Source organism: Schistocerca gregaria, chromosome 4 (genome assembly GCF_023897955.1).
Source record: "Schistocerca gregaria isolate iqSchGreg1 chromosome 4, iqSchGreg1.2, whole genome shotgun sequence".
Lineage (NCBI taxonomy): Eukaryota > Metazoa > Arthropoda > Insecta > Orthoptera > Acrididae > Schistocerca > Schistocerca gregaria.
In genome coordinates, this window is record NC_064923.1 from 415,539,540 (window position 1) to 415,560,032 (window position 20,493).

General features: G+C 43.3%; 1 protein-coding gene across 2 annotated transcripts in view; it reads left to right on the plus strand.

Moving 5' to 3' along the window:
• LOC126366006 (putative glycerol kinase 5) overlaps positions 1 to 20,493 on the plus strand; it is a 296,780-nt gene that overhangs the window by 8,316 nt on the left and 267,971 nt on the right. Inside the window, exon 2 of one of the 2 annotated variants that reach the window (XM_050008851.1) lies at positions 6,082 to 6,175. The exons of the other annotated variant lie outside the window; for it this stretch is intronic. Coding sequence (XP_049864808.1) covers positions 6,082 to 6,175 — 94 coding nt within the window. The remainder of the gene's footprint in view (positions 1 to 6,081; positions 6,176 to 20,493) is intronic. 2 annotated transcript variants of the gene reach the window in all.

Genomic DNA, 20,493 nt, shown 5'->3' on the forward strand with positions numbered 1-20,493 from the left:
ACAAGTGCACATAGCTCCTAAAGTATGCATTTTAAAGCCCATGTTTACTGGACAGTTTTTTCTTGTTTTTCTCCAGACTATCACTTCTCAAGATATGGAAAACAAATAGCTTCTTTGCAGTAAAAGAGATTTATTGCACAGTATCGAAGATGTGGTGTTCGACTCTTAAGGTATTGTATGATTATTTGACTGCCGAACAATTGCTGGAAGCAGTAACATCCACTACATATGTGGAAATATTCATACAAAGCCGTATATCAAGAGGAACCACCAAATATACTGAAGAGCCAAAGAAACTGGTATACCTGCGTAATATCGTGTTGGGCCCTCACGACCACGTTGAGTGCCCCAACACGACGTGGCATGGACTCCACTAATGACTGAAGTAGTGCTGGATGAAACTGGCACCATGAATCCTGCAGGACTGTCCATGAATCCGTCAGAGTACAAGGGGAGATTTCTTCTGAACAGCACGTTGCAAGGCATTCAAGATAGGCTCAATAATGTTAATGTTTTGGAGTTTGGCGGCCAGCGGAAGTGTTTAAACTCAGAAGTGTTTCTGGAGCCACACTATAGAAATTTTGGACATGTGGGATGTCACATTGCCTTCCCGGAATTTCCCAAGTCCGTCGGAATGCACAATGAATATGACTGGACGCAGGTGATCAGACAGGTGTCACCTATCAGAGTCGCATCTAGAAGTATCAGGGGTCCCACATCACTAACTACGCACGCCCCACACCATTACAGAGCCTCCACCAGCTTGAAGAGTTCCCTGCTGACATGCAGGCTCCATCGATTCATGAGGTTGTGTCTATACCTGTAAACATCCATCCGCTCGATGCAATTTAAAAGGAGACTGCTCAGACCAGGAAACATGTTTCCAGTCATAAACAGTTCAATGTCGGTGGTGACGGGTCCAGGCGAGGCATAAAGCTTTGCATCAGTCATCAGTGCGTAAAGCTTTGTGTCGTGCTGTCATCAGTGGTACACAAGCGGGTCTTCGGATCCGAAAGCGCATATCGTAGATGTTCCGTTGAATGATTCACACGCTGACACTTGCTGATGGCCTAATATTGAAATCTGCAGCAATTTGCACTTCTGTCACTTTGAACGATTCTCTTCAGTTCTTCGTTGGTCCCGTTCTTGCAGAATCTTTTTCCGGCCGAAGCGATGTCGGAAATATGTTTTACGGTACACTCGTGAAATGGCCGTACGGGAAAATCCCCACTTCATCGCTACCTCGGAGATTCTGTGTCCCATCGCTCGTTCGCCGACTATAATACCACGTTCAAATTCACTTAAATCTTGGTAACCTCCCATTGTAGCAGCAGTAACCGATCTAGCAACTTGTTATTTTATCTAGGCATTGCCGACGCCAGCACCGTATTCTCTGGTGTGAATACGCATGCATGTACCAGTTTCTTTGGTGCTTCAGTGTAAAACTAGCTGTCGGAGAGGCAGTAGCCAGACGGTTCGTTCAAGAATTCCTAGGAAGCGTAGCTCACCCGCGAAGGAAGCGACGTACAAAACCCTGATTCAACTGATACTTGAATATTACTCGTCAGCTTGAGACCGCTCCCAGAGAGGGCTGATACAGTGATTAAGAAGAGACCCAAATAAGAGTTCCTCCCCCTCTAACGCGTGTCTAATAAGCGCGAAAGCGTCACGAAAATGCTCATCCAAATCCAGGGGTAGACGCTGCAAGAGCCTACTATTTATTATGTTGCAGTTTACTGTTAAAATTCTGAAAGCGTCTGGAAAAGTCAATCAAATTATTGCTTAGTACTATTCCTGTACGCAGGGTGTTTGAAAATTTCCGTTACAAATTTATAGGACTTGTAGAGGGGCTAAGTCCATAATATTTTGACTAGGAAACCATGGCCGGAAATGTACCGTTTCCGTGCTACAGCCGTTTTCAAAACATGTTTGTTAGGTAGGTAGGTAGGCAAAGAGCTGCTCGTCACCTTTATCAAGATCGTTCTCCACAACGTCCGACTCCATCGCATACTCTTTTCGCCACAATTACGCAACGGCTTCGAGAAAGGGTAACTTCACCACCGTCAGCAGGCGTGACTTGTGCTCCAAGAAGGTGCCGCACACCCGAATTGGAAGAAATCGTACTGAATCACGTGGAAGAAAACGCATCAACGAGTACGCGTGAGCGTTTTCTTTGGCTATGAGTGAGTGGAATTGTAAAACGAGTGATGTACTGTGTTACGGCTAGTTAATTACTTATGAAAGTAGTCGCGTTACCAACCCTTTTTTAAAGTGGTTCTAGCACGGAAACGGTGCGTTTCCGAACATGGATTCCAATTCAAAATATTATCTACTCACTCCCCTCTACGATCCCTAGAAGTTTCTAATGGGAATTTCCGAACACCCTCCATAAAAGGAAATGTCCTGATTGACTGACGCACCATCGCCCATAGCAAATCGCTACTATAAAAACATGAAGTTTGGAGAGGGCGTTGATCTTATACTGAAGGCGTGGTTTAAGAAGAGTTTTTTCAAAATTCGAACGCTAAGGGAGTTGAAATAGCGGATGATAAGTTTTTTTGAAAATATGTCGCTATTAAGGCAATTTTGAAGCTAGGACTATGGCAATTGGTGTTTGGTTTTTCTGTCAGAAAGAAAGAAATTAGTGCTTCAGCATTTTTTTAATTTGAACACCTATGGGGCGAAATAGTGGGTTAAACTGTTTTTTAAATAAATCATTATTAAAGAACTTCTAAAGCGTTTCGCACAGAACATACATTAATCTTCGCTAACACTTGGTTTAAGAATCAGGAAAGAAGGTTGTATATGTGAAAGAGACCTGGAGACACCGGAAGGTTCCAGACTGATTATATAATTGTAAGACAGAAATTTCGGAACCCGACATCATAAGACATTTCCAATAGCAGATGTGGATTCAGACTACAGTATATTCGTTCTGAGCTGTGGATTAAAACTGAAGAAATTGCAAAAAAATAGGAAAGTAAGGAGGTGGGACTTGGATTAATTGAAAGAACCAGAGGTTGTTGAGAGTTTCAGGAAACGAATACAGTAGAAGACGAATGGCAGCTTTAAGAGATGAAATAGTGAAAGCAGCATAGGATCAAAAGGTAAAAAGACACGGCCAAATAGAGATCGTTGGATAACACAGGAGATATTGAATTTAATTGATGAAAGGAGAAAACATAAAAGTGCAGCAAAGGAAGCAGGCGAAAGGGAATACAAACGTCTAAAAACTGAGGTTGACAGGAAGTGCAAAATGGCTAAACAAGAGTGACTAGAGGACACATGTAAGGATTTAGAAACATATTTCAGTGGCGAAAAAGTAGATACAGCCTAAAGAAAAATTAAAGAGGCCTTTTGAGAGAAGGGAACCACATATATGAGTGTCAAGAGCTTAGATGGAAAAGCAGTTCTAAGCAAAGAAGGAAAAACTGAAATGTGGAAGGAGTATATAGAGGGTCTATACAATGGAGATTAACTTGGAGGCAGCATTACAGAAATGGAAGATGGCATAGATGAAGATGCGGTAGGAGATACTGTATCAGTCTGACACAGCACTGGCAGGCCTAAGTCGGAACAAGGCCCTGGGAGTAGACGACAGTCCGTAAGAACTACTGTTGGTTTTGGGAGAGCCAGTCATGACACAACTCTACCATCTGGTTACAATTCCGAAGAAAGCCGATGCTTACAGGTGCGAATATAAGTCATGGTTGTAAAATACTACCACGAATTCTTTGCCGAAGAAGGGAAAAACCTGGTTGAAGCCGACCTCGGGGGAAGAACAGTTTGGGTTTCGGAGAAACGTAGGAACGCACGAGACAATACTCACCCTACGACTTCTCTCAGAAGGTAGACTAAGGAAAGGCAAGCCACCGTTTACAACATTTGTAGACTTAAAGAAAGCTTTTGACATACTTGATTGGGATACTCTCTTTGAAATTCTGAAGGAAGCAAGGGTAAAATACTGGGAACCAAAGGGTAATCGCAGAGGGAGGCCACGAGACGAATAAATTAAGCAGATTCATAGGGATGTAGGTTGAAGTAGTTGTTAGGAGATGAAGAAGCTTGTACAGGATAGAGTAGCATGGAGAGCTGCATAAAACCAGTCTTCGGACTGAAGACCACAACAACAAAAAATCATTTATAAAGGTACATGTATGAAATTTGGTATCTGACTCCTTGGTTAGGTATAAAGAAAACCCAAGTTTTAGTGCTCCTGGAAATTCAGCCCTTAAGAGGAAGAAATACGGGGAAAATGGTTTTGAAAATATTTAATTATGAAAGCATTTTAAAGCTAAATCAAAGAACTTCTGTATTTGTCTTGTCGGTTAGAAATACGAGGATCGTCCAGGAAGTCAGTTCCTATCGGTCGGAAATGGAAACCGCTGGGAAAATCCGGTAAAGCTTTGCACAGATGTGTTAGGCAGTGTGTCTAGTATGCCTGTCGATCGTGTCGCATCGCTCTTTTCAGTTTTGAGTGAACAGTAGGCTCGTTAAGATGCATGGGGAATAGCGTCTCCCGCCAAGTATAAGGGCCTGGTTAGAGATTTCGCCCGTGTTATGCAGGCCACATAACACAACTGTCGAGTGGTTCCTTCTTCATGCCAATTCTCTGCCGCACACTGCAGGGGCATTGAAGACGCTCCTGCAGCGTTTCCGATGAGAAGTGTTTAATCACCAACAATGCAGTCCGTAATTGGCTCCCTTTGAGTCTCATCTCTGATCACAAGAACCGCTGGCTATGAAAAAAATTTTCCTCAGACGACGAGCTGCAGACCAGTGTAGATAACTGGCCGAAAGCACAGGCGGCTGCTTTCTATGACAAGGCTATTGGAAAGTGGATACAGCACTACGACAAAACTTGAAGTTGGAGCGGCGACTATGTAGAGAAGTAGGAGGAAGATGTAAGTAATTGTTGCAAATAAAACGTTTTTGGTTTTCACTGTGGTTTCTATTTCGCGAGCGATCGGAACTTACTTTCTGGACAACTTTCGTAAATAATATGTTTTTAAGTGTTTGTAGAAATTCAACCCCTAAGGGGGTAAAATAGGAGATGGAAGTTTTTGTAGAAATATTTCATTGTGAAAGCGTTTTTGCAACTAAGAAAATTTGTATTTGGCTTCCCAGTTAATTTAAAAAAATACGTGTTTCCATGTTTTTTTGACAATCATCTCCCAAGGGCGTGAAATAACGGATGAAAATTTTTATGAAAATATTTTATTAAAACATATTTGAAGCTAAATCTACGAAACCTGGTATTTGACTTGTAAGTAAATGTACTTTAAGGGATGAAATTTTTTATGGAAGTATCATCACAAGAACTCAATGGCAGCATTACCAGTGTTAAAGACCTCCGACTCCAAGCTATCAGAATCGCTTATTGGCCCGAAAGACATTCGGAAAAGACCATGCTTCTACGTCCTTCATTAGGATGAAAAGTTTAGTTCATGGTCCAATTTTTGAACAATATAAAATTCGATTAAAGGAAGATAAAAAAACAACTTTGCATACCGTACAGTCTACACGAGCGAAGCAGAGGGCTACAAGTTAGTATGTGTGCATATATCTCACAAAAAGACCATGTTGGTAATATTAGTGATACTGAAGTTCGCGCTGAGACTTAACAAAAACCAGCTTTATTCCTGCGCACCATTTGCGGCTGACCGGGAAAGGGAAAGTGTTTGGTACACGAAGTATAGTTCACCGCTCACCATGTAGTGGTTTGCGGATTATAAATGTAGATGTATTAATAGAAGTCGAACATGGGCCTCGTCTTTGGTAGACAACGTTCGTAACAACTACGCTGAAAACTCACCATTCGCCTCAAAGCTTCGAACTGCCAGTGTCTCTTCTACTTTCTAAAGCACAGACAATTATTCATAGCGCTGAATGTGTCATGAGTTGTCTCGATAGGGAGAAAATAAAATTGATTCTAGTGATTCAGGAAGTGGTACCAGAAACACAAAAAGCTTTTGTTTGGAATAAAACTACAGAGATAAGCAGACATAGCATGGTCCTGACGTGTATGCTATGGTATCTGTTTAGCCGCTACCAATTCTGGATTTTTTTTTCTGTGGTCAGGTGGAGCTACTGTATCCAGAGCCGGGCCACGTGGAAATCGACCCCGAAACGCTGTGGGATGCAGTTCTTGGCGTCCTCAAGGGTGCACTAACAGGTCAGGTTATAAAATACGCTGCTATCTTCAGAAATAGTGTAGTTGGTTTTTCGTTCACGCTTTACTGGATGCTGCCGTCAGCCAGAGAAATATTTACATAAACGCCAACTTTTCCTTTACCTTTTTTTTTTTTTTTTTTTTTTTTTTTTTTTTTTTTTTTTTTTTTTTACGACGCTTGCCTTTGACGTCACTGTCTTCCTTCTTCCAGAACTAATTGCATAGTTTCCTGTAATTCAATTGCATCCACAGCAGTAACCAGAAATGTAATTTTTTTTAAATAATGGACATGTGGTGTATATACAATTTTATTCTCAAGTCCGTCAGATGATATAAATTGTCCGTAACAAAGATTTTAGCAACTTTGTCGTGCTGTGCATGAAAATGCCTTTTATAAAAAGTGGGGAGTACGACCTAAAGAGGAAGAGAAAAAAAAGGGACAACATAGCAAGTCCACTAAACAGATCAGGACAATGAGAAGTGAATGATTACCTCTAAAAACTGCTAGGGAGAAGAGATCAAGGGCGACCAAAATAAATACTGACTGAGGTCTGGGGACGTGGGAGGCCAAACATGACGAAAGTGGCGGCTGAGCATACATACGATCATCACCAAACGACGCGAGCAAGAGATCTTTCACGCGTCTAGCAATATGGGGTGGAGCGCCATCCTGCATAAACATCGTACGTTCCAGCAGGTGTTTATCAGCCAGGCCGGGGATGATGCGATTCTGTAACATATCGGCGTACCTCTCACCCGTCACGGTAGCAGTTACAAAACCAGAATCACGCATGTCCTCGAAGAAAAAAGGCCCGATAACGGTAGATGTGGTAAATCCAACCCATACCGTGACTTTATCGTCGTGCAATGGAGTTTCTACGATAATTTAGGATTTTCGGTAGCCCAAATTCTGCAGTTGCGGGCGTTGACAGACCCTCGGAGCGTGAAATGAGCCTCGTCGGTCCACAACGCGTTACTCAACCAATCGTCACCTTCCGCCATCTTTTGAAACGCCGACACCGCAAATGCCCTCCGCTTCACTAAATCGCCAGGCAACAGTTCATGATGCCGATGGATTTTGCACAGATACATCGGAGGGTACGCCTCAGTGCCAACCAAACAGTAGACGAACCCACTACAGTCTCCATTTCTTCCTGAACGTCTCAGCAGCATTACGCCATGTGCTCGGTCGGCCACTACGGGGTCTATCTAAACAACCCGTGGCTTCGAACTTCGAAATCATTCTCGCCACAGCTGCATTTGTTAACGGACCTTTACCCCTTCGAATCCCCTTCCTATGGCGATAAGATAGTAACTCTGAACTAGCACATTCCCCATTCTGATAATACAGCTTCACTAAAAGCGCCTTTTCAGGTAACGTCAACATGCTGCGACTGCTGGCGCATCTGATTCTCTCTCTCTCTCTCTCTCTCTCTCTCTCTCTCTCTCTCTCTCTCTCTCTCATTATAGCTCCTTTTATACACGTTTGTCATGCGCAGTCACTGACGTTTTGCTGTCCAGCGCCATCTGTCGGACATTTTGTGAACTTTGTTTTTTTTTTTTTCTTCTAATAAAACCCCATGTCATTCCAAGCATGTGTCAATTTTCACCCCTCTATCTACATTATTCCGTGGTTTATCAAGTTTTCAAATTGATACTGACTTTTTGACCACCCGTTACTTTCCTCATTGCATCGGATGCCCACAGTATTCGCCTGGTGGCATTCGATCTCTCGGTAGGCATTATCAGTGGTGAAGATTGGTGTTTGAGAATATTATCAAAAAGGGCCTGCATTTTTATCGCTTCAAATTTTATGCTGCGGATGAGGTACACTGAGGTGGCAAAAGTTATGGGATAGCGATTTGCATATAGTTGTCATCTGTGCTCAGGTGATTCATGTGAAAATGTTTCCAACGTGTTCATGGCAGAACGATGGGAATTAACACACTTAGAACGCGGAATGGTAGTTGCAACCAGATGCATAGGGCAGTCCATTTCGGAAATCGTTGGGGAATTGAAGCTCCGACATCGACAGTGGCAAGAGTGTGCAGAGAATACCAAGTTTCAGGCGTTACTTCTCACCACGGACTTCACTTAACGACCGAGAACAGCGGCGTTTACGAAGAATTGTCAGTGCTAACAGACAAGCAACATTGCGCGAAATAACCGTAGAAATCAATGTGGGACGTACGACGAAAGTATCCGTAAGCAGAGTGCGACGAAATTTGGCGTTAATGAGATGTGGCAGCAGACGACGGACGCGAGTGCCTTTGCTAACATTACGACATCGCCTGCAGCATCCCTCCAGGACTCGTGAGCATAGCTGTTGGACCTTCGACGAGTGATAAATCATGTCCTGGTCAGAGAGTTGCGATTTCAGATCATAAAACCTGATGATGGGGTTGGATTGTAGCGCAGACCCCACGAAGCCATGGACCCAAGTGGTCAACTTGGTACTGTGCGAGTTGGTGGTGGAACCATGATGGTGTGGGCTGTTTTCATGAAATGGACTGGGTCCTCTGGATGCTCAGCTACTTAGAGACCGTTTTCAGCAATTCATGTACGTCACGTTCTCAAAGAATGGTGGAATCTGTATGGGTGACAATGTGTCACGTCACTGGGCCACAATTGTTCGTGACTGGTTTGAAGAACATTCTGGACAATTCAAGCAAATTATTTGGCCACTCAGATCACCCGACATGAATCCCATTGAACATTTAAGGGGCACGATCGAGAGGCCAGTTCGTGTTCAAAATCCTGTACCAGCAACACTTCTGCAATTATGGACAGCTATAGAGACAGCACTGATATTTCTGCAGGAGACTTTCAATGACGTGATTCTGTGCCACGCCGAGTTGCTGCACTACGCCAGGCAAAAGGAGGTCCGATACAATATTAAGTGATATCCCATGACTTTTGTCACCTCAGTGTCAAGCTTCCAGTCCAACCCGTGCTTGCCAGTTCCACGATGGTTTCTGAACACAGTGATATCAGAACAGCTGGATATCTTCCTCTTCTTCTTCCATATCAGGGAATGGATGTTGGCCCGTTCTGAAACTAAATAATTTAACAAAACTGCTGTTTCTGTCTCTTCATTGAACGTCCCATATCCCGTTTTCTAGCTTGGTTGAAATGTAATGCTTACCAAGGCAGGCGCTCAGGTGGCGCCCTTTATACTAGTTTCTTTAGTACTGTCAGTCGTCTAGACCTCCTGTTCTGGATGTCTTCAGAAACGAACGAGGAAGGCGACTCAGTGGTAATGCATTATCAGATAAAATGGTTCAGATGGCTCTGAGCACTATGGGACTTCACATCAGAGGTCATCAGTCCCCTAGAACTTAGAACTACGTAAACCTAACTAACCTAAGGACATCACACACATCCATGCCCGAGGCAGGATTCGAACCTGCGACCATAGAAGTCGCGCGATTCCGGACTGAAGTGCCTAGAACCGCTCGGCCACCGCGGCCGGCCATTATCTGATCAAAAGTATCCAGAAACCTCTATGTATTACGGAATCCACCACTAGATGCCACAAGAGGCGGATCCGTTAGTACAAAAGGAACCGGGGAGTATGGTTTTGTCAGTGGCGAAGCATTAACAAAATAACGGGTTGGTCAGGAGAGCTCAGTGACCTTGAATGCGATCGAGTCCTTAGATGTCACTTGTGCAACAGATCCATCAGGGACAGTTCAACCCCTCTCAAGCTGCTCAAGCCGACTGCTGGCGATTCGATAGTGAAGAGGAAACGCGAAGGAACAACCATAGGCCAACCGAGATCAGGCAGACCTCCTTTACTGACGGACAGTGTTCATGTTTCGTGGAGGGAGCTGCAAAAATCGCATGAAATCAGCGGAAGTAATCACTCGTGAGCTACAGAGTACAGACAAAAGTCCATCTGATACAAAAACTGTGAGTAGGGAGTAAAAAAATAATGGGGTACGATATTCGAGGAGCTCATCATAAACCACACATTCTTGTAGTCAGTGCTAAGCGACGCTATTGGTGGTGTTAAGAGCAACTCCATTGCACAGTGGATGTCTGGGAAAGGGTGATGAATCACGTTACAGCCTGGGGAATCCGATGAAAAGGGCTTGGGTTTGGCGAATGCGCGGACATACACTGAGGAGCCAGAGAAACTGGTACACCTGCCTGATATCGTGTAGGACTCCCGCAAGCATGCAGAAGTGCTGCAGCACGACGTGGAGTGGACTCGACTAATGTGTGACGCTGGAGCGAACTGACATGAATACTGCTGGGCTGTCCATAAATCCGTAAGAGTACCGAGGGGGGGGGGGGGGATGGAGATCTCTGAACAGCACGTTGCAAGGCATCCCAGATATGCTCAGTGTTCATGTCTGAGGCACTTGGTGGCCAGGGGAAGTGTTTCAACTCAGAAGAGTGTCCCTGGAGCCACTCTGTAGCAATTTTGGACGTGTGTATTAGTCGCATTGTCCTACTGAAATTGTCAAAGTCCATAGAAATGCACAATGGAAATGAATGGATGCAGATAATCAGACAGGATGCTTACGTACATGTCACCTGTCAGTCGTATCTAGACGTATCAGGGTTCCCGTATTACTCAAACTGCATATGCGCCACACTATTACAGAGCCTCAACAAGCTTGAAAAATCTCCTGCTAAAATACAGGGTTCATCGATTCATGAGGTTGTCTCCATACTCGTACACGTCCACGCGCTCGATACAATTTGAAACTAGACGCGTCCGACTAGGCAAACTGTCTTCAGTCATCAACAGTCCGATGTCGACGTTGACGAGCCCGGGCGAAGCGTAAAGCTTTGTGTGGTGCAGTCATCAAGTATACACGAATGGGCCTTCGGCTCCGAAAGCCCATATCGATGATGTTTCGTCGAATGGTTCGCACGCTGACACTTGTTGATGGCCAAGCATTGAAACCTACAGCAGTCTGCTTAGGGGTTACACTTTTGCCTCGTTGAACGGTTCTCTTTAGTCGTCGTTCGTCCCGTTCTTGCGGATCTTTTTCCGGCCGCAGCGAAGTCAGAGATTTGATGTTCTACCGGATTCCTGATATTCACGGTACACTCGTGAAATGGTCGTACGGGAAAATCGCCACTTCGTCGCTACCTCGGAGATGCTGTGTCCCATCGCTTGTGCGCCGACTATAACGCCACGTTCAAACTCACTTAAATGTAGATAACCTGCCCTCGTAGCAGCAGTAACCGATCTAACTGTACCAGACACTTGTACTCTTATGTAGGCGTTGCCGACTGCAGTGCCGTATTTTGCCTGTTTACATATCTCTGTATTTGAATATGCATGCCTATACCAGTTTCTTTGGCGCTGCAGTGTAGTTACCTGCCATCATGTGTAGTACCAACCGTAAGGTACAGAGGAAGTGGTGTTACGGTATACGGATCCCTTTCGCGGGGAGGGCGTGGTTTCCTTATTGCGCCAAAAAGAACGATAAATGGGAAGGATATGAAACATTGTACAGCACTGTGTAATGCTTACGATAGAGGAAGAGCTTTGAGACGATGATTGTAACAGCAAAGCAATGCGTCCTGTCTCAAAGCAGCATTTGTGCGTCAGTGGTTTGTGGACAGTAAGATTCCTGCAATGGTCGGGCTGACTAGAGTCCCGACCTGAACTCAATGGAACGCCTTTGTGATGAATTATAACATTCAGACACGTCGCTGAAATTGTCCCCCAGCAGACTTCAAGGCGTCACAACGGAGAAATGTGGATTCTTAATGTCCACTGACAGACCACATACGCTCAAATCTCCATTCAGCCATTCACATTTACGTTTTCCGTAATTACCCGAAATCGCTTAAGGTGAATTTCGGGATACCTCCTTTGAAATGGCACTGCAGATTTCATTCCCTATCTTTTTTCTATCCGGATTTGTGTCCCTTCTCTAATAACGTGGCTGTCGACGGGAAATAAAACTCCAATTTTTTTTTCCAAAGTGAGCTGGTTTATTATATCGTGTTATGTGAACTCAAAGAACATATGGCGTCATGCGTCAGTACCTTGAAAAGTCTTTGCACAAGATTGCAGTTTGGTGCCCAGTTTCCGGGCCAATTTTGTTTTGACCACCCTGCGTATCAGAAACAGGTAAATAGCTAATGACTGACTTGCAGAAGCTGTTCATCAGGTGTCTTATGATAGTCGCGAGGGCGCTATCTTTGGTAGTTATGAAAATATTTTCAGATAGGTATTTGTAATGGAATCAACCCAAATTAAAACTGCCTATCGTGTCTACCATCGCTGGCCTCTGTGACCGAGTGGTTCTAGGCGCTTCAGTTTGAAACCGCGCGACCGCTACGGTCGCAGGTTCGAATCCTGCCTCGGGCATGGATGTGTGTGATGTCCTTCGGTTAGTTCGGTTTACGTAGTTCTAAGTTCTAGGGGACTGATGACCTCCGATGTTAAGTCCCATAGTGCTCAGAGCCATTTGGACCATTTTTGTCTAACATCCGACGTCAAGTGTCAGTCGTTATGGATCTTATTCCTTACGAAATATTGTGTAAAGTATAAAACAAACGAAAAGAAAATCTCAGGACCAAGGAGGAGTTGTGCGAGATAAATGAAAGTTGATATGCGTGTTTCTACATCTGAAATGTAATATCTGTTCAAACTTCGCGTCAGTCGCATAAGTACAGGATGCAGGTTTGCTTTAAATACGCGCTGTAACCGTCGTAGGCATTGTATTGTATCGAACTCGAGACCTTGAAACGACGGAGAGGCTTCGTCGCCGGCGTAGTCCTCAGTGGTTCACAACCCCACAACAGGCTACAGTAGTCCACCCACCCCACCGCCGCCCCACACCGACTCTGCAGAGAGTCGACATATTGCCTTGGCCTGCTCGTAACCACATCTGTCTCCAGTCGAGTACATATGGGACACCATCGGACGACAACTTCAGTGTTATCCACAAAAAAGCATTAATCGTCAATGTGTTAACCGACCAAGTGCAACGGGCATGAAACTGCCTCCATCAAACGAGCAACTGGCAACCGACACCTGTACAACACAACACATGCACGTTTTCATGCTTGCGTTCAATATTGTGATGGTTACATCGGTTATTACTGTACCAACATATTAAATTTGCCATGGTTTATCCCTCGCTTAGATTAATGTGTGATCTTGCGATGTTAATTAATGAAATATATGTTACCTAGATAAATGTAACCCCGGAATTTCATAACTCTACATTACTTATTTCCCGGTGTTGTGTTTTTTCTGCCAGGGTATATTCATTTCAAGGATATTTATTGACAGGAACAGCGAAACACGAAAAATATTCGTGCATTTATCGGCGGCCGAATAAATATTGTGTGTGGTGTTGCTGCGAAAATCAGTGCGCCGCACCACATGCCATACTGGAAATAATTTATCACTATTGTTTTACTAGCAGTGTCAATAAATAATGTAATGAAAGTCGCTCTACGATTATTTCAGGCCACTATTTTGAGAATGGACACACAAAATCACACTGTCAACTACTCGTTGTTTGCAACAATTTTAGAAACGACATTTTCTGCAATACTGAATGTCTTCATGACAAACGAACCCGATGAGTAGGCCTTGGTTGACCTGGCAACATTGTACAACGCAAAACAGAATTCAGATTATTTTCCGAAGCAACAGACAAGGCACTTGGTGACCTGTGAATCTCATCCAGTATGTAAAATTATAAATGGTCTCATAGCCATATCATGAAAATTACTTGTCTGATAATATGCCTACGTTTTCGGTATCACTGATCCAGGAATCATAAGATGCTGCCCAGAATAGTAGCTTTGTTTTGTTTCCTTATAGAAGTTTGCGCTTACGTAGCTTTGCTGCATTTATTTTTCAATTTATGCAGTAGTTAACGTTCACATTTGTACATCATGTTCCAGCCATGTTGTTATCTTCAGTCTGAAAACTGGATTTCCCCAGTTTTGTTCAGTACCTCCTTAGTTATTCGATCTATCCATCTAATATTAAATATTCTTATGAACATTTCAAAACCTTCTATTATTGTCTTCTTGTCTGAATTCTTTATCATCCACATTTGATATCTGTATGATGATATACTCCAAACAAATACGAGAGGTGTCCAAAAAGTACATTCCGATCGGTTGGGAACTGGAAACAATAGTGAAAATTTGATGAAGTTTTTCAAAGATATGTTGGGGCAGTGTCTCTAGTCTGCTCGCTGATCGTGTCATATTACGCTTTTCATTTCTGAGCCCACAGTGAACATGTAAAGATGCCTACAGAATAGTGTCTTCCTCCAACTGTGTGTTAATTCCAAGAGATTTTGCCTGATTTCATGCAGCCCACATAACATAACTTTCTTGCAGTTCCTTCTTCATGACAATTCTCGGCGCACACTGCAGGGACAATGAAGACGCCCCTACAGCATTTTCGATGGGAATTGTTTGATTACCCACCATACAGCCTAGACGTAGCTCCCTCTGATTTTCATCTTTCCTCACATCTACCGTTGGCACAGAGAATGAACTACAGACCAGCACAGAGAACTGTCAGAAAGCACAGGCGGTTTCTTTCTATGACGAGGGTGTTGGAAAGTTGCTACACCACTGTGGCAAATGTCTGATTCAGAGTGGCGACTGTGTTGAGAAGTAGTTGGAAGATGTAGCTAACAATTGCAAATAAAAGCCTTCTGGTTTTCACTGTGATTTCCATTTCGCGACCGATCGGAGCTTACGTTCTCCAGAAAATAATTCCTGTATTCAGTGCCACCAAATCTATCTTTTTCAGAAACTTTTCTTGCTATTGCCAGTCTGTATACAATATCCTCTCTACCCCAACCATCGCGTTATTTAGCTGCTCAATCAGCAACATTTACTACTTTAGTGCCTCATTTCCTAATCTGTTTCCATCAGCATCGCGTAACTCAATTCGACTACGTTCCATTACCCTTGTTGTACATTTGTTAACATTCATCTTGTAATCTTATTTCAAGACACTATCTATTTGTTAGGACTGCGCTTCCAAGTCTTTTACCGTCTCTGACAGAATTATAAAGTCGTTGGCAAACCTCAAAGTTTTTATTTCCTCTCCCAGAAATTTGATTCGCTTTCCAAATCTTTCCTTGGTTTCCTTTACAGTTTGCTCTATGTACATGTTGAATGACTCCCTTCTCAACTACTGCTTTCCATTCATGCCCTTCGTCTTTTAAAACTGCAGCATGGTTTCTGTCATGTTTTAGGTAACTTCGCTCCATATACGAGGTGATTCGGTTGCCCCTACTGCTGTCGTTTTATGCAATCAGCAGTATTATTGCTGGCCTCCAAAACGACGCCTGAGATTTTCACATTTGCTCGCTTGCTACGCCCAAAGTATTAGTCCTACAGAAAGTATGAACAGGGCCTTTTTGTAGAAAATTTAATGTAGTTAAATTCTGTATTGGGATACGTTTTCGCAGTGAAGGCCATGGTTTGTCAGTTATTCAAGAAAAACGTACAACAGTGGCTTTGAAATGCACCTCCACTCCATAGTCATCCCTTACAGTCAAGATTTCTAGCATGTTCTTTGAAGCACTCCCCTACTACTGTACAAAAATTTCAGACTATAGAAACAGTTCCCGATAATCGACTACTTTGGTGTCTATAGATTGGGCTATTGCGCGCTATTTCTTTATCATTATTAACTTAAACATACCCTAAAGAGTAACGAGCGAAAAACGACTTTTGTAAACGTTACGCTAAAACTAATTACGTAGACAATTCGGTCCAAACTTAATCCTTACATGTCCAGCAGTTTCGTTGTCAGAAGGCCTGGTGAATCCGTCGGTTTAATTGCTTATTTTATGGTATGGAAATTTATAAAACTGTTAGCTAAAATTTACACATTAATCACTTTTACGATTTGTAAATGCTCGACTAAACTGGCGGCTTAACAAGGCCAGTCAATAAACACCAAAAGAGGTCGAATGTGGGGAAATAATTTGTGCAGTCGCAAATACTTGTACAGGAGTACAGTAGTAGCAGGGAGTGGCACGAATAACATACTAGAAATCCTGACCGGGGGTCAGTGTGTGCAGCCGCGGTTGCGTTTGAAAGCCACTATTGCACTTTTCTCCTGTATACGTCGAAAACTACGGCCTCTAGCGAAAACTACATTAAATGTCCAACAAAAAGGTCCTTTGCATTTTTTTTTTTTTTTGGGGGGGGGGGGGGGTATACTAAGAACTGGTGCGTAGCGAGCGAAAGAATACGAAAATTTTGGATGTGGTTTATGAAGGCCAGCTGTAACATTGCGGGCTGCATAAAATGACGACGGTAGGGGCAGCTGACTCACCTTGCGTTTTATCCCTAACCCTCCAGAGTTTGGCCCTACAAATGACATAAACGTATTTTGTAAAAGGACATCGTATCTACCGTTGATTGTAAAGTCAACGGCGAATATAACGTCCTTCAAAAATTCTACATTGCAGCATCAAATCTCCCATCTCACCTTCACTACTTCCTGCACCATTTCTTTAATTTTGGCTGCCATTCATTTCCCTTCTGAGTGTTCCTAGTCGTCGACAATAAAGTCATTCGCGTTACCTGCCGATGTAACACGTGTAGTGCTGCCCGCATTTCTGTTGGAGAAATAGTTGTTTGCTAACCCCAATTTATCTTTTTGCCCTACATGCAGAAGGAAAGGCACAATATGCTTTCGGTGGCCTTACAACGGCACACAACCGAGCGAGAGCGGAAATGTAAATAAGCGACCTCATTTATGAAGGCTTCTGGCAGCAGATGAATACGTCCTGTGCGAAACGGGACCGCGCTAGAAGCAAACTATCACTTGTTCTAACTTTGTCCAATAGGATTTCATTCCTTCATCCTGAAGACAATGAATTAGCCGCGGCGATCAGGACCGTTATTATTAAAGTGCTTCCTCAGTTACCAGTCTTCAGGAGAATCCTAGTGATATAGTTATATTGAATTCTCTATTCTTTTCGAAAATGGAAGATCGATTGCAAGAACTCGAACTATGCGTAAAATTACTTCGTACAAAAAGCGCATTGTTCATCATAATTTAAATTTTTAGGCAACAAAAGTAAACTGATGTAGCAATTGTAATAGATTAAAGGAGAGAACATAAAAATGCAGGAAATAAAGGCAAAGGGGGATATATCCGCCTACAAAATTAGAATTACAGAAAGTGCAAAATGTCTAAGTAGGTAGAGGACAAATGCAGAGCTGTATAAGCATGCGAAACCGTGAGAAACGTACATCTACATCTACATCCGTACTCCGCAAGCCACCTGACGGTGTGTGGCGGAGGGTACCCTGAGTACCTCTATCGGTTCTCCCTTCTATTCCAGTCCCGTATTGTACGTGGAAAGAAGGATTGTCGGTATGCTTCTGTGTGGGCTCTAATCTCTCTGATTTTATCCTCATGGTCTCTTCGCGAGATATACGTAGGAGGGAGCAATATACTGCTTGACTCTTCGGTGAAGGTATGTTCTCGAAACTTCAACAAAAGCCCGTACCGAGCTACTGAGCGTCTCTCCTGCAGAGTCTTCCACTGGAGTTTATCTATCATCTCCGTAACGCTTTCGCAATTACTAAATGATCCTGTAACGAAGCGCGCTGCTCTCCGTTGGATCTTCTCTATCTCTTCTATCAACCCTACCTGGTGCGGATCCCACACTGCTGAGCAGTATTCAAGCATTGGGCGAACAAGCGTACTGTAACCTACTTCCTTTGTTGTCGGATTGCATTTCCTTAGGATTCTTCCAATGAATCTCAGTCTGGCATCTGCTTTACCGACGATCAACTTTATATGATCATTCCATTTTAAATCACTCCTAATGCGTACTCCCAGATAATTTATGGAATTAACTGCTTCCAGTTGCTGACCTGCTATTTTGTAGCTAAATGATAAGGGACCTATCTTTCTATGTATTCGCATCACATTACACTTGTCTACATTGAGATTCAATTGCCATTCCATGCACCATGCGTCAATTCGCTGCAGATCCTCCTGCATTTTAGTACAATATTCCATTGTTGCAACCTCTCAATACACCACAGCATCATCTGCAAAAAGCCTCAGTGAACTTCCGATGTCATCCACCAGGTCATTTATGTATATTGTGAATAGCAACGGTCCTATGACACTCCCCTGCGGCACACCTGAAATCACTCTTACTTCGGAAGACTTCTCTCCATTGAGAATGACGTGCTGCGTTCTGTTATCTAGGAACTCCTCAATCCAATCACACAATTGATCTGATAGTCCGTATGCTCTTACTTTGTTCATTAAACGACTATGGGGAACTGTGTCAAACGCCTTGCGGAAGTCAAGAAACACGGCATCTACCTGTGAACCCGTGTCTAAGGCCCTCTGAGTCTCGTGGACGAATAGCGCGAGCTGGGTTTCACACGATCGTCTTTTTCGAAACCCATGCTGATTCCTACAGAGTAGATTTCTAGTCTCCAGAAAAGACATTATACTCGAACATAATACGTGTTCCAAAATTCTACAACTGATCGACGTTAGAGATATAGGTCTATAGTTCTGCACATCTGTTCGACGTCCCTTCTTGAGAACGGGGATGACCTGTGCCCTTTTCCAATCCTTTGGAACGCTTCGCTCTTCTAGAGACCTACGGTACACCGCTGCAAGAAGGGGGGCAAGTTCCTTCGCGTACTCTGTGTAAAATCGAACTGGTATCCCATCAGGACCAGCGGCCTTTCCCCCTTTGATCGATTTTAATTGTTTCTCTATCCCTCTGTCGTCTACTTCGATATCTACCATTTTTTCAACTGTGCGACAATCTAGAGAAGGAAGCACAGTGCAGTCTTCCTCTGTGAAACAGCTTTGGAAGAAGACATTTAGTAATTCGGCCTTTAGTCTGTCATCCTCTGTTTCAGTACCATTTTGGTCACAGAGTGTCTGGACATTTTGTTTTGATCCACCTACCGCTTTGACATAGGACCAAAATTTCTTAGGATTTTCTGCCAAGTCAGTACATAGAACGTTAGTTTCGAATTCATTGAAAGCCTCTCGCATAGCCCTCCTCACACTACATTTCGCTTCGCGTAATTTTTGTTTGTCTGCAAGGCTTTGGCTATGTTTATGTTTGCTGTGAAGTTCCCTTTGCTTCCGCAGCAGTTTTCTAACTCGGTTGTTGTACCACGGTGGCTCTTTTCCATCTCTTACGATCTTGCTTGGCACATACTCATCTAACGCATATTGTACCATGGTTTTGAACTTTGTCCACTGATCCTCAACACTATCTGCACTTGAGACAAAACTTTTGTGTTGAGCCGTCAGGTACTCTGTAATCTGCTTTTTGTCACTTTTGTTAAACAGAAAAATCTTCCTACCTTTTTTAATATTTCTATTTACGGCTGAAATCATCGACGCAGTAACCGCTTTATGATCGCTGATTCCCTGTTCTGCATTAACTGATTCAAATAGTTCGGGTCTGTTTGTCACCAGAAGGTCTAATATATTATCGCCACGAGTCGGTTTTCTGTTTAACTGCTCAAGGTAGTTTTCAGATAAAGCACTTAAAAATATTTCACTGGATTCTTTGTCCCTGCCACCCGTTATGAACGTTTGAGTCTCCCAGTCTATATCCGGCAAATTAAAATCTCCACCCAGAACTATAACATGGTGGGGAAATCTACTCGAAATATTTTCCAAATTATTCTTCAGGTGCTGAGCCACAACAGCTGCTGAGCCCGGGGGCCTATAGAGACATCCAATTACCATGTCTGAGCCTGCTTTAACCGTGACCTTCACCCAAATCATTTCACAATTCGAATCTCCGTCAATTTCCTTCGATACTATTGCACTTCTTATCGCTATAAACACGCCTCCCCCTTCACTGTCCAGCCTATCTCTGCGGTATACATTCCAATCAGAGTTTAGGATTTCATTACTGTTTACGTAGATGGTGCCTCTAGTATAACTAAGAGATCTTTGGAGGAAAGAGAAGCTCGTGAATAAATAATAAGAATTCAGATGACAAGCCAGTACTTAGCAAAGAAGGGGAAGTTAAAGATACAAGGGTAGAAGGGCTATACAAGAAAAGGTAACTTTATGCAGTATCATAAAAAGGCAGAGAAAATAAATGGAGAAAAGATGGGAGATATGATACTGTGGGAAGGATTTGAAAGAGCCCTTAAAGTCGCATCAGTGCCCCTGGAGTAGATAAAATTCCCTCAAAATTAGTGAAATCCTTGGGAGAGCCGGCTATGACGAACTATTCCAACAGATGTGCTAGATGTACAGTGAAGTGACAAAAGTCATGGAATACCTGGCATGGTGCAGCAACTCGACTTGGCATAGAGTCAACAAATCGCTGTAA